We start from the raw sequence: 15550 nt of genomic DNA on the forward strand, positions 1-15550 counted from the left end.
ATGGAAAAGTGGCAGGACCACCAAGCTCAAAGGGTTGTGATTAACAGTACAGAGACCAGCTGACAGCTGGTTACTAAGGGCATTCCTCAGGGCTCAATTTGGGGCTAATATTGCTTAATGCCTTTATTAATGACCTGAAGACAGAACACATCCTCAGCAAGTTTGCAGATGACACCGAACTGTGGGAAGGAGTTGATACACTGGAGGGCAGGGCTGCAATTCAGAGGGACCTCAACAGGCTGGAGAAATGGGCTGACAAAATCCTCATGAAGCTCAACAAAGGCAAATGCAAAGTCCTGCCCTTGAGCAACCTAATGTAGTTCGGCCCCATTCTGAGTCAAGGGTTGGACTAAAGACTTTCAGAGATGTCTTCCACCCTAAATTATTCTGTGATTTACATGTAGGCAGCTTCCTGGTTACAGAGGATTGGACAAATTTTCTTTTCAGGTTCATTGCATCTGCTGAAATCAATGCAAGTCACCTGAAAACTCACATGACTCGCTCTTCTCTCATACCCATCTTCCTGCACACTCTGCCTGAGGCTTACACTGAGACAGCAGAAAAAAAATTAACTGTAACATTACAGAGAGCAACACAGATGAGACATGAAGAACAGGCTGTCTTTTCAAAGACAGAATTTCATTCTGCCTACCCTCATACTCTACTGCCATTAGTGAACATGTTAGCCTTTGTTTTCTTTAGTGGCTCCGAGATTCATTTCAAGCTACTCCTTTGGGGAAAAGTAGGGAAAAAGGAAGGTGAGAGAGAATGATTCAGTTTCTGACCTTCTTCATAAAAGCCTAGTTGAGAAGATGGCTGCTCACTGCTTCTTGGTCTAGTGACAGCTCTTGGTGCACTTGAATCTAAAGCAGCACATCTCACCATGTGCCAAAAGTGCTAGAAACTAAAACAGGAAATTACATCAGTGGAGGTAACCTCCTCTGACATTTCCTTCTGTTAAGCCTCTCTAACGACTCAGAGAAGCAAACTAACAGCCAGGGGAAAGCCATGCTCACATGAGCTATCTGTGCATTCATAATGGACTTTAGCACTCGTTTATCAGTTCATAAAATTGAGTTTAAAAATACAAGATACCAAGCTTAAAAATATGCCTTTTCTTTTTGAAAAAAAAAAAAAAAGTACAGTCAGATTTAAGTGGATCTACAAGAAGACACTCAGCTATCTTTAAGAAAAGTAAACCTTTGCAACGCACTGCATACAAAGTTTTCTAACCAGCCAGAGCCAGTGAGCAGGGCAATTTGCAGTGTTTCCTGAAAGAGCTTCAGTGGCTTTTTTTAGTTTCCACCCTGTAGGCAGAGACACTTGACAAGGCAGTGCAATGCCTCCACGCTGCAGGGCACTAGGTTAGTTCTTCTGTCTCACTCTTGCGCTCCAGCCAGAGCTCAGCGTGAGGCTGGTGTGGGCACAGTGGGCAAGGGCAGTTCCATGGAGGGAGTCTCAGTCACTTCAGCTGGACTAGGCTTGCGAAGCTCCAGTTTCTCAGTGAGTTGGTTATAAAGCTCCTTCACAGCTTCTCCGCTCTGTAGAATGAGAAACAGGGAGGGGAGAAACTGAAGAGTCATACTTCATTCTAGCTAAAGCACTAAATATGCAATTACCACAAACGTTTTAACACAAACCAATGTACAAAGAGGAAGTTACAAGGTAATTAAGACATAACTTGGAATACTTGGAAAGCTGCTATCCGAGCAGAGCACATGATCCATTAAGTAAGGTCTGGGAAGGCAGCTGCTTCATTTGTAATTAATTTTCCCTTTCTCATGCTTCTCTTCTTACCTGCTTGGTGGGTTCCAAAGCCTTCTGGAGAGACTCTAACTTGGCAGGAGCCACTTTGTGATGGAGATGAAGCAGCAGTCTTAGGACATGTCTATGTACATTCTCCTTTCTGCAAAGAGCAATTTCAAAGCAGAGTAACTGATATAAACAAACATAGTCTTACTTGAGAAAGAGAAAGCTACAGCAATAGTATCATGAGGATACCTTACACACCCAGAGACTGAGAGCTTTGTTATAATTTGGCAAAACACCTCAAAATTGCCTGCACGCTACAAAATGCTAAGCCTGCCTTAGATTTCCAAGCAATTCATATAATCATTCAACAGGGGTGGACTAACTATAGCAGCTATGAGAAAGGAAGGAGAGATTTTGAGCACAGACTGTAGCAAGTGGCAGCAGCTGGTCTCTCTGTTGGCCAGGCCATATGCACATTCAGGAGAATGTTTGTTCCTCAGCACATGTGGAGGAAGTGGTAGCAGCAGCAGATGCTGCTATGCTTGAACAGCAGTTCTAGTCACCTTTGGGGAAGCATTCTGGAGGTTAGATTTACTCTGAAGGCCACCAGCTGAACCACACGACTTAACAGAATTAACAGATAAAAACAGGTTTTCTGTGTGCAGCTGATAGTGCAAAGAGCTGATGTTAACTCTTCCTATTCACAGCTAGTACAAACCATAAAGACTATTATCTTTTGCAACTCCAGTTTGCAAACAAGGAATTTACAGTTTAGGTAATAATTTATAATCAACACTTAATATTTTTTCTTTAAGAAAAGGCTTATGTTTTGTGATTTATTTATTTTTTTACTGCGAAATTATTATCGGGCTAATATTTCCACTATATGCTGAAAGATTAAACAATAGATCAAAGCAGCACAGCCTCTCTCAGCTGTCTTGTAAACTCACTTCTGTTGAAGAACATCAGATTTACCTTGAGCAGGCAGTGAGAAAGAAGCCGTCAAAGAGACTGGTGCAGAACTCCTCAAGTGCAAATTCATCACCCAGCAGCGTGAGGTTACCGGTGAGCAAATGCAGAAAAATATCACTGAAGGCCAAGTCACTGAACGTCTCAACTATACAACACAAAAAGAAAGAGATTAAGACTGGGTTCCTGCCAAAAACTTTGCAGTGAAATTTCCTTCACTGGCTTTTGCAAGAGGTAATCCATGCAGGTGGCTATGACCTTCCAGACATAAAACATTAAGAGCAAAGGGCGTGAGAAGAGTTTGTGGAAAACCCATGTCTCCACCAAGACTGAAGTCTCACACAATAGCTTGCTGCTGCCAAAAATCACAAATAACTAATCACTAATAACCTTCTCCACAATCCTCTGTTCATAGCCACGTCCACCTCCTTGTGCTCCTCAGACCCCATAGTGAGCAGATGCAAACCACTTACCTGGTGGAAAACTCACCAGCACAAGTGAGCTCAGCAAAGGGTCAAAAGAACACCAGAGCTGGGGCAAGGCAGGGAGTGGGGAAGTGAAACCCCCCATTACTGGCAGCAACAATTCTTAAGATTAATTCAGAGTTCTTATTAAACTTAACCCACAGAAGTCTGTGAGGAAGGTAACCCCAGGGAGAAGTTTAGAGCTGTGTTTGGTCTTGTTTTGTTACAAGTTTTTTCACCGCACTGCTGAGTCCCAAGAATTTCAGGCCGTGTGCAACTACTGTGAGGTGCAGAAGAATTAAGCCACCTGCTGTTTTATCTTTCAGCTTCACTTCAAATAGCTCTCAGCTAATCCCATTGTTAAAACATTTTTTGATATAAAGAATTACTGACCTTCAATCAATATGCCTAAATTCTTGGAACGGCAGAAAAATCCCAATTGCAGCCAGAAATAAGCACATCCTTCTACAGGGCCTTACAACTAAGTTACCAGAAGAGCCAAAAACCAGAACGTAATCTCTTTGACTCTAAAATCACATTCACCTCAGGTTCTTATTTGCCGCCTCCTAGCTCTCCAACACAAGGCAAACAGCTATAGAATAGAAGACAAGAACAAAACTCACCTAGTGCTGGCAGAAGCCTAAGGAAAGCATTCTTGTTCCTCTGTTTAGTGATGTGAAGGATGTAATATAGCCCAATCTCACAAGCTATTCTGTTCTCCTGCAAGAATCTGTTACGATCCAAAAAAGGTTCTTAGTCAATAAAGCAAGTATGGATCCAAAAACAAATTTTAAAAAGGTTTAAAATCCAGTACTGGATAGGAATCAAACAGTTTCTGCAACAGCTAACCTCAAACCTCATGAGAAGCAGCTACTTGGTGACTGAGTAGATCACTATATCCACTATCATGGTCCAAAAAAATCTACTATTCAACAAACATCACGCTGTCTCATAATCAAACAATCAGATTTGATTATGAGCATTTAAGATAGTATTAATGATAAAAGCTCTCATTCAAAATGAGATTTAAAAGAGGCCCAAAAACTCAAACATGATACAAATTCCAATTTTGTTTTGTTCTAAAGTTTACCAAAGGTCTAATACCAACGCTGCAATAAAACAGTTGTAAGTACGACTCTACCGGGATACAATATTCTGGATTCTGACGTACAGATAAGGATTTTGCTGGAAATTAGTGCAAGAGCTGAATACAGCTGAGCATACAGAGGATGTTTGTTTATCTTTTTGAAGTCCCTGGAGTGATAGGTTATCAACAGAGAATTAGTCTCTGTGATAAAATGCAAATCTTACAATCTACACTAGCACTCATTAGATAGCAAGCACTGGAAGCTGCACCCAAGTTAAACGATATCACTCAAACATTCAACATGCACTGCTTGGGAAGCTACACAAGCAGCATATTTGAAAGCAGTAGTACCAAATACTTTCATACACACCATGCAGAAACAACAGTCATATCAAGAGACATTATTATTTTATGTAAATAATGGTGGAAAATTGTTCTGCTAATGGATAATTTCAGCCTTGATTAGCTAGAGCTAAAATCATACCCCAAGAAAATCTGCATTTTACCACATCCACTGTTATTTCCTGTCAGCGTCAGCTGGCTCTTTGATGTTTTGCTTTGGCGACATGACTAATATGTACCAAATTGGTAAGGCAGATCACGTACTTGGTGAAAGCTTCAGGGATCGTGCTGGGGTAGGGAATTGGCCCCTTCTCTTCTGAGGGCAGCTTCTGATCTACATTGAACGTGTGGTCGTCCACCACGAAAGACATCAACATAGGCAAGAACTTCGTGATCAGCTCGGCTTCCTTAGAAGGAGGGAAGAACAGAGGGGGGAAAAAAAAACATTTGCATCAATCAGTTCATGCCATCTAAAGGTCCCAGAGCACTGTAACAAATATTGAGCCAATATTATGATCCCCATTCTAAACTTAGGAAAACAACCTTTCAGACATCCAGTTCCTTTCAACCTGCTTGAAAACTTCATTTCCACATGCTCCAGTGGTAATTAGGAAAACTGCACATCACCTCATCTACGATGTACTCCTGCTCAAATTCTTTGAACTGACAATTACATAACGTGTATTTCTTCTGAGACATCTTTTCCAATATTTCTGCAAGCACTGCATATAAAGGATGGTACCAAACTGCTTTTATCAACAATTGTAAATTCTTTTGCTCATTCCCTAAACCGACAGGGGCCAACACACAGCTGGAGTAGCAACAAAAGAAAGTTTGTGTGCATCTCCCCTCCACACACACTGGCTCTGTAAGAGGCAGATCAGCCTGTGTTGTACCAAATTCACAGAATGGGAGGCTACTGCTTGTGAAATCACAGATAGAACAGATTTTAAACACAGATGTGATTTCCTTTAGAAGAAAGCTTCAAAATTTCTTTCCAAAAGATTCATGGGAACACTTCCAACAAGCTGCAAGATAATCATAGCACTAACTCCTGGAGTGTCAGTCACCTTTACCGTTACAATCTGAGTATTAACGCACACTCCTCCCGTGGTAAATTTCAATGTGCCATCAGCCAGTAACATACATCTTGGGGACTTCAACTGTCCCCCGAGGTAGACATTTGATGCTTTACAGTCCAGAACAGAAACACCAAATTTCTCTTGAGAAACTGTCCTACTGTGCAACATTGAGGTTAGCCTCCCTGCTATCAGCTGAATATATCCGCTCCCAGAGCTCACTAGGGCTGCCTATAATATTGACCAAAGGAACAGTACAGAAAAATTGTCATTCAGTAATTCAGCAGCTGAATGTGACACATAAATTTATTGTCACAGAGATCTGGAAGGCAAAAATATTCTTCCTGTCCATGAGAAGTTGCTACACTCTTACCAAAGCTTCACACCAGCCTCTGAAATCCTGCTTTCCCATATCAAATCTGCTTTACAAACCTGTCATTTGGGTAGAATGTCCCAGGAATAACAAGCAACCAGTGAGAATTTTAATAGAGTGAGAGATCAGATTAAAAACAGTGAGGGCCAGATGTTCATGGAAATGAAAAAGCACGTAAGCAAAGCGTACAGTGTGTCCAGTTGACCTGTTGCTCTGTGAAAATTTGCATATTTTTTCCAGGAAAGCTATGATGAGAGGTATGCAGAAAACTGACTTGAAAATTGAAACATAATACAAAGAAAACAAGAAACAAATCTAAAGAAGACTCACCATTTTTGGTTCCTTGAAGACTTGGCTGTCAATCATGTCCCAAGCCCCCTGTCCCAAAGACAGCATCCTAAGGAGCAGCAGCAGATCTGGGCTTTCCTCGAATTTTAAGAGGAAGAAAAAAACAGCTATTTTTCATCTTCTACAAGTTGCATATATGGACATTTATTTGGAAGTAGTGGTTTAGATTCAAAGTTCTCCTGGATTAACTGCTTTGTCAAAGATTGCTAGAGGCAACCAGTTCTCCGATTTAATTGACAACTGATTGCTCAAAGCAATTCAAATAGCTGCAAGCACAACCAGACACACCTGAGGTTTTTTTTTCATAAGATTTTATAATGTGCCACGAGGTACGCAGCCAATCTGATCATGACACTGTTTTTAAAGGTGTCCAGCCAAATCAGCATAATGAAATACAATGTGTGACAGGATGAATCACGGCATCTCAGCAGAAGCAAGTAACAGAAAGAGTGAGCAAGAATGATAACGGTTTAGCATTTATATCGTGCCCTGAAACCAAAACAATTTTCAATCTTAAACTGTCATGAAGAAATTATTTAATCCAACAATGAAATTTAGAAACCTCAGGGATGAAAAACAGCAAATGCCTCATACTGTTCAGGCTCCTGTAAGGCTCATTCCTCTAACATTTAAGTACCTCCTGCAGATACTACTCGCAGAAACTGTACCATACCAGAGCCAACAGACCAGAACAGTGTAAATTAACCCATCACGTTTACCGCGGCAGGGAAGAAGTGCTGCTGCTGTAAGGCAAACTGCTGTAAGGACAAAGCAGGGATATGCATATAGACAACTCTTAGGACAGAACGAGCCAGACAAAGAAGTCGCTGTCAATCTGGAAAGCTCCAAAATGCCTGTCTCTGAAGAGCACACCTGCAGAGCTCTAAGGGAAGTGCTACGAATGCAAAGGCAGTATTACCTTTCCCCTATTTCAGTTCACACATGCATTTGAGAGCTTAGCTGTACTACCTCCATTGCGCCAGTCTCCGGCTTTGCTGATGAAAGCCATTCAATTAAGACTCTAGCAGTATCCCATTAAGCACACAGGCTGCCCATACTCACCCTGGGTAAGGTGTCCTGCCCAACCAGGTCTTGTAGGTGCCTTATGGTACTCAAGGCTAAGGTGTTAATGGCAAAGGGATCACACAAAATCATAGATAAGTCCCTAAAAAGAAGCAAAATCAAATACATGTCACGCACAGCAACTAACCTTACAATCCAGTTCTGTATCCAGCTGTAGGACACCAGCTTCTAGAGAAAATGTTTACACCAGCATGAGAACTGTGAGTCTGTCAAGTATCAGATGGAGTAGCAAGCAGTGTGTGTGTGTGTGTTTTCTATTTTTACAACTATATACATATAGTTATAGTACATATAGAGAGAGAGAGAGTACACTGCTGTGTTAAAGAAGGGAGGTAGACACAGGGCAAATATTGTAGCAATAACCTCACTGTAATAATGCAAAAATGTGAATTTCTGTCTTCTGTTAGGTATCAACCTGATGAAACCTCTCCAATCTTCAAAAAACACCATGAATATTACTTCTTTTGACTTGAAGGAGGAAGCTCTCTGAAAACAACCACTAAAGGTCTTTTGCACTGAAATGAAACAGGAGACCTCACACAGTCAGTTGCCAGGTCATGAGGGAAACTGCAACAATCACTCAAGGGTGGTAACGTAAGCAGTACAAACTACATCACCCGAGTGTGCCTAGCACAGTAATGCTGATGAATGTACTGAATCGGACCACGTGGAAGAACTACTGGCTGTTACTTGGCTTTAAGGAAGAACTAACACCTAAAATACCCGTCAGATGTTGTGGCTGTTGGGAATCCATTTTCGATTTCTCAATAAACAGCCTAGAATAGTTTACCCCAACACTTGTTCTTGTCCTTTCTTCACTCCGTCCAGAAACCCTTGCAACTCCCGAGCTCTCTTGTTGTCCACAAACTTCTCCCGAATGCAGGCATCAAGGCACCAGGTGAACTGTTACAAAAAAAGAGAAAGCTTTACAATAACCACAAAAACTCATCTAAACTGGCATAAAACACATAATGTCACAGAAAACAGGCTCAGAATGACCTCCAAATCTCCAGAATTAGTACACTTTATTAGTATACTAAAGTATGGTAGCAAGCTGATCACAAATACAGAGGAGGTCAAAAATACAAGCCTCCCAAAAGAAGGTCAGAGATCGAGATGTAAGTTCAACTGGTATCACTTTCTCCCCTCCCAAAACAGGCATTCCCTGGCAATTAAGGAACAGGCATCTATAAAATATACAACTGCCCAGTACATCTGATCAGTGAGGAGTTACACAAGGAGGAGGCTCATACAGAAGCAGCATCATTTAGCAATAAGAACGCGGGATATTTTAGCCATGGCAATACCACTCCTACCCTTTAAGAAGGGGATATTGAAAGCAGAGCTGCCTCTGCTTTATAACTTCATTATCAAAATGGAAAAAGACAGTTGAGCGAAACATTTTATTCAGCCTAAAATTAAGTGTTTTCCCTTAAAGAAAACAACACACATTCCCCAACATTTCAGCTGTCATTTTAAAATTAAAAAAAAAGACAAACAAAAACCTTGCTGAGTTTTCTGAAATGCTTTCATCATGGCCTACTTTCCTCACATCAGTCACTGCATTTTGCAGTGGAAAAATGAGGTCACTGAAAATGATCTGTAAATTGAACAAGAACTGCCCTCTTCTACGCAGTCAGGGTGCGTGTACTAGTTTTGAGACTCTTGACCAGAGAACATTAAAGAGCAGGCAATAACATTTATCATCACTTTAGTACCTATTCTCTATAAGTAGAATACACACAAAACTTAGCAAAATTACTTAAAGAAAAAGCCTTCTTGCAGATCAGAATGACACTGACTATGGACAAAGGATCAGTAACAAGATCCTGATGTCAAATTAATTCCCCGTCCCCCAATATTTTAATAGTTTAATATTTCTTATAATTCAAGATCCAAAGTATTTAATCAGTTACACACAGTCTATTGACAGATAGAGTATATCACACTAGGCAAAACAGGGAGGGAAGCAAACTTTGATTAAGAACCTGGGACTAGCTAATGATTTTGATTATTTTTGCAGCATCTACATAGGTCAGATTAGACACTATTTTAAACACTGTGCAAGTACCCAAAATTTGAATGATTTATGGGTTATGAAATGAAAGCAAGCTGCTGGTTAACCAAGATGAAATTTTCACCTGAAGTTCCAAGGAATATAAGATGACTTTTGGATTCAAGTTCTGAACTCTCTTCACAGAGAGGAGTCATCTTCTCTGAGCTGAAGACCTGCAGGGCAGCAGGCATGCACAACAGTGGGCGAAACAGAAAATTGTCCGGTAATACTCCTATCTGTCCCACATGCTTAATACCTTATGACATGGGTCAACGGTGCAGATTTCACTGATATCCAGGTCATGCAGCGACATCAGGAGCTCTGCCCGTAGCGTGCAGTAATGAACATTCCTTGTCCGAAGGAACAAAGTTCTCAGAAACTGTAACACCATATCGTAGAGCTTCACATTCTTCCCAATCATCTGGGTCAGCTTCTGAACCACCTAAACCCAAAGTGGAAAAAAGTGCACTCAGTACCAAGAGACACTGCTATTTCACAAAAATCTTGAAGTTAGTTCTTCTATGTGATTTATTGAGTTTGAAACTTCCACACTGAAATGAGTTCCTTAAAAGGATATTTTACACCAGAATTTCCAAGAGCGTTTGTTCAAGAGATGTTCACCAGATATTTCACGGCCATTATGAATGAACAAATTTAAAAAAAAAATGTCTCTCTTTACAAGTGCTTCAATTTCTTTTAGTAAAGTGTTCAGCTATGTAAAAGGGTAAGCAGCAATACTTGTCACTGAATAATAAAATTTACAATTATTATAACATGGAAAGAAACTCACTTTCATTGGAAGGCTTTTTGTATTTCTATCTACCTTTAGATGATGATCATGAGAATGAAGGTGAAATCTGCAGCATAAAAATCTCAAGCAATTGCGCCAGTGAACTTATATTCAAGGTAGGCTTTTGAAAGCAAACCAGATCCAACCCAAATCTCTCAAATAACAGATGCGTTACCTTCTCTGAAATTAGAGCTTTACACTGTCTTATCACGGTGATTTCTTAGCATCCTGAAGGTCCTTACAGAAACACTAGCATTTCCCTTTTGGAGCAAAAGCCCCCTGAGGTAATGGGACATATTATAGTTGAGCCAATCTAATAGTTTGCTATTGCCAGAAAGGGGAGAGACCCACTCCTCCTAACACCTGTGACACTGTTCCACCCCACCTCACGCCCACCTGCGTGATCTAGCCCACCTCCTTGCAACAGATTTGGTGCTTGCTGATCTCTTCGTTGAGCAGGTTCAACTCACTAACTTGTAAAACTACTTTCTGTTCTTATTTGCTAAGGTTTCTATGGCATTTACTGAGCTGAATGAGCTCATGGAAGGGTCTGATAATTGCTAGAGCTAGAAGTAGGGAGGAGAGGAGCAGGATCTGCCCTTCCAGTGGCAGAAAGCGTTGGATCAGCTCAGCCACCTCATGTAATTCTATCCATCTTTTCTGAAGGCCAGCTTAGCTACAACTTTCAATGCTTCTTTCCAATCATTTTTACAAAAAAAAAAAAAAAAAAAAAAAAATTGTTGGGCTATGTCCTGCTAAAGAAAAAAAAAAGAAATTTAAAATATCCAAACTGATTTGATAGAGATGTTCAGTCTTCAGAATAGCTGAGGGATATTAAAGCCAGACTGAGGGATAAAGGAAGCTTAGAACATTATCCAATTATCGCACAGCACTGAGTAACTATTAAAATAATTCCTGCTGCTTTGATCAAGATGTGAGACAAAAATGAGCTGGCATTTCTTGTAAATAATTTGTCTACTCAATCAACTTGAAGTTAGTAGCAAAGTTGGGGAGGTGAAATGGACTCTCGATTATTTGATGAAGTTGACAATAAAGCTAACAAATTCCATTCGTGAACATGTTGTAAGAGGTTTCCTTGTCCTTACCTCTCCCTGACGTCTTGTTTTGGGAGATGGGCTGAAGAAGTTGTGCAAGACAGAAATATCATTGCTGAAGAGAATATTTTCTTTCTCCAGGATGTATTGCTTCAGCAGCGGAGATACTTCATCACCAAACAGGGCTTGGTTATCCTGCCAGATCTGGCGCTTTACCTCCACAGCACACGCTTTATACAAATCCTTATCTGCCATTACTAACTTCAGCTTCTTTTCAGGGACCTATAATCAATAGAGCAGTTACCAAAGCGTAGAGCAGCTGAGCTGCCTGACTGTCCAAGCGACAGGTAACTGACTACAGAAGACATCTAAATCACAGTCTGAGACAGTCTCATAATTTACACAACAATGCAATTTAATAAAAGGAAATATCACAGACTCGTCTTTTGCCTTCCCTACTCCTGTAGCAGTAAGCCAGTCCTAAGACACTTAGTTTCTTATACAACCAGATAATGCACCAAATTTTTCATCTTTTTTTTTTTTTTTCTCTCCAAAGAGGATAAAGGGCTTGATTTAAAACTAGGAAACTGAGTTTTAGGGTGATGATTAAAATCTCAGTAGCTTTAAAAATTCTAGTAGCAGTTTTGAATCCATTGCCTTAGGTACAATATGATGCTTTTAACAAAGCTGCTCCTTCTAGGAGTCTTGCTTCATAGACCTTTATCTCACTCCTGTCCACTTCTAGTTGCATTCTTCAACTCTTATTTTCCATTTGCCATAGACAAGTATTTAAGTCAGCTATGGAAAAATTCTCCTATTGCTGAACTTGACTACTTTTAGGAAGCTCCATGTATTGAATAAAAAAGAGAAACAGTCTTCTCCAATTATGAAAACATAAAATGCTTTTTGAATTGGTCTATTAAATTACTAACAGATACAAGAATGAAATAAATCTTCACTCATTTCCTAACAGCGAACGACAAACTTATAGCACGTCTGGAGATGCAGCCCAGCCAAGAGCACAGCTAAGGGGAGCTACCCAGCGGAGATGTGACGGAACAGGCCAACTACAGGAGTGCTTTTACCTTGGGCAAATGCTTCATGACGCACATTACTACAGGCTGTATGGAAGGCATCTTGACCAGGGAAAAGCTCTTCTCTAGGAGATCTTCCAGCTTCTTGTACCTGAAAATGGGTACATTTAAAAAGACTCTAAGCAATGTTTAGCAGGAAAGGACCAAAGTGACTCATCTCAAAGCCACCGGAACTTGTGCTCCCAGGAACCTAGCTCTCACTCGGAAGTCACTCGCCTGCGGTAAGTGATTTTAAATGAAATTTCTAACTCAGCCCAAAGAACCGACCGGACTGCTGACGCACCTTTCCTCAACTTTCCCCTCCAAAGCAATGGCCGAGACTCTCTCCAGCAGCTTCTCCCTCAGCTCGTCGAACACGGACTGGTGGAACTCGAGCCGCGGGGTGCCGTGCAGGTCCAGGAAGGGCAGCGCCGACTGCAGCGACGGCAGCAGGACTCCATTCTCCGTCTGCCAACACAAACACCGGGCGGGGCAGAGGGCTCCGTTAGCTCGCTCCGCCGGCCGCAAACGACAGCACGGAGCGCTACAGCCGTGCTGGTTACGGGAAAGCAAAACAAACAAGGAAGGGAGAAAAGAAACCAGGAATCCCCTTCGGGCCTCCCGCGGCCCTCTCCCCCACGCGGCCCGCCCGCTGCCCCCGGCCCACCTGGAACTGCTCGATGGCCTTCAGCGGCTCCGTGCAGTTGGTCAGCGTCTCCTTGAGGTCCTCGCCGTTGGCCACCCCCAGCTCCTGCAGCCCCGCGTACATGGCAGCCGGGCCCGCTCCCGCCACCGGCTCCCCCCGCTCGCCGGGGCCGCCGCGGTCCGTCGCGCTCTCGGGTCCCCCGGCTCGAGCCGGTCCCGCGCTCTTCTCCGCCCGCCCGGGCCCGGCCGCGGAACCCGCTGCGCCGCACGAAGGTTCCGCGGCGGCGGCGGCGCCCGGGCCCCCCGTCGCAGGGAACAGTTTGTTCCCGTCCCCCCCAGGGAACGATTCGTGCTTGCAGTGCTCCCGTCCTGGGTCCGCGACTCCAGCCGGCGGGCAGCGCTAGCCAGAGAGTATGACACGCAAACGTTAGTACTGCTGTTGCTGTATTAGCCCGGTGCTCAGGGTGGGCTGCCCTTGGCTGATCTCCGGCAGAAGCTGATGAGAACAGGAAATGCAAGCAAACCCTCAGAGAGGCGAAGCAGCTTCTCCTCTTCCATCGTTGGACCTTCACGAGCCCATACTTCAGGGTATTTGTTACAAAACGGATACGAAATTCCTGCTAGGCTACTTCAGCCTTCCTAAGATCTGCAGCCGTGCTCCAGACTTGGTCCTTCTCTTCCTCATCTGGCTGGAATCTCTGGCTAAATTCACTCCGAAATTTCAACTCATTTTTACACACTGTCCATTAAGCACAGAACCGGGCTGCAATACTTTCCCTCCTGACAGCATGGGAAAGTTTAAGTCTCTGGAATTTGGACTCTCTGCTCTGCACGTAGACAGTTCTCTAATGAGAGCTAAGCAGGACTGGCCTGACCACAGGAGGATCTGGCAACGTCTTGCTACTGCTGGATTTTCGTAGGTCGATGATATAGCAAGGTGCTGGTATAAACTACCACGACCAGCTCGTGGGCCTGAGCACGCGGCTCAACTACCCCTGGTGCAAGCAGCCATTCTGCAAATCCCATGTGCACGCGCAGCATTTCTTTGAGAGGGGAGGATGCCTGGGGCACCGCTTTTGTTCGCTACGCTGCAGCAAGCTGGACTGCTCTGTGAATCTTTCCCAGGGAGCTACGTGAAAGCGTGCTTGTCCGTCTGGGCAGCTGTGAGAACGGTGAGGAAGGAGGATGGTCAGCACTCAGGCAATTTAATTGGTGTCCTCATTGCAAAGCGGAGCATTAACAGCCCAAATCTAAACAAACCCTAAGCTGCTGCCTTAGCTAGGGCAGGTGTAAACAGCACTGCATGTGCACATGAGCTATGGACCAGCAAAATCTGAACAGGAGTCTGACTGACTGCACTGCAGGAAGATGAAGGCGTCCCTGGCACTTTCCTTAAAAATACTCTAAGACTGAGAGATGCACATCTCTGCACCAAGAATGTGTCATCCTTTTGATTCTGTAGATGGAGGCCTGACTAGTGAAATCCTCTGCTGGCTATGGGGACAAGATGCCACCATCAGGCCTTCCCAACAGACGGTCTAGATAGCAGAAATTAAAATGTTTCTTTACAGGAGTTGCACTTCTATTACTAGACTCAGTCACTGGGAAACAGAGACAGCATGCAACAAATACCTCTCCTTCCTAGCAAATTTTTCTTCAGAAATTCTGGTTTGGGGGACTTTTGCTTTTGGCATGGGAAAGGAGCAAGTGGGTGCCTCTTTTGTAAAGTCTGGGGATTATCCTTCAGAAAGAGATTGACAGAGAAGAGGCATATAGGTACCTAGGCTGATATTGGTCATTCTGCAGCTGAAAACACCTGGGCAACCCCCGCTCTCTTCCAGGAAAAGCCCTGCTTCACTAACAGGACCCCACAGCAAGGACCAAGCCAGCCAAGGTCTCCTGTGTGTGGAAACCCAGAAATGCAGCTCTTTTCCTGTCCCAGTTGCCGCCTGAATTTAAATGAGACGGTAAGAGCAATTGGAAGGAAATCGGCAGAGTGACAACTCTCTCTCCCAGCCCAGAGGAATGTTTGCTTGCAGGGAAGTGCCCCAGGTCCACAATGGAGCTGAGCACGGCCCTCAGATGAAAAGTGAATTCAGCTAAATGAAGTTTTCCACTTCTAATTTTGGAATTCTTCCTAACTCTGCCAAGCTCAGAATACCAAACAGATGAGTTTGTCTGCTTTCTGCTTATTAAACAGATGAGTTAACCCCACATTTCTGTTTACCTCAACCCCATTGCCTGGAGCAGTTTCGAGGATCTACTGATGTCTTTGCAAAACTAGCCCTGGAATGAGCACCAAGCCTCAGTTTTATTTATTGTGTGGACAGCATAAGGGAGAAATGCCTGACACATCACAGCTTGGCCCACGCGCTTTTTCATGGTCGTGTGGCTTGGGGCTGGGTTGGCGCCAGAGCCTGGCCCTGGCCCCGCC

General features: G+C 43.2%; 1 protein-coding gene across 1 annotated transcript; it reads right to left on the reverse strand.

Moving 5' to 3' along the window:
- Nucleotides 1-1100: 1100 nt before the first annotated feature.
- NELFB (negative elongation factor complex member B) lies at nt 1101-13270 on the reverse strand. Its single transcript, XM_067308934.1, has 13 exons — nt 13139-13270; nt 12776-12939; nt 12484-12583; nt 11450-11680; nt 9810-9995; nt 8288-8400; nt 7477-7579; nt 6397-6492; nt 4879-5021; nt 3809-3915; nt 2728-2869; nt 1798-1906; nt 1101-1541 (listed from the first exon to the last, which is right to left on the reverse strand). The coding sequence occupies exons 1-13, from the start codon at nt 13238-13240 to the stop codon at nt 1404-1406; spliced, it is 1734 nt and encodes a 577-aa protein (XP_067165035.1). The 5' UTR covers nt 13241-13270; the 3' UTR covers nt 1101-1403.
- Nucleotides 13271-15550: the final 2280 nt, after the last annotated feature.

The sequence above is a fragment of the Apteryx mantelli genome, chromosome 21 (assembly GCF_036417845.1).
Source record: "Apteryx mantelli isolate bAptMan1 chromosome 21, bAptMan1.hap1, whole genome shotgun sequence".
Taxonomy (NCBI): Eukaryota; Metazoa; Chordata; class Aves; order Apterygiformes; family Apterygidae; genus Apteryx; species Apteryx mantelli.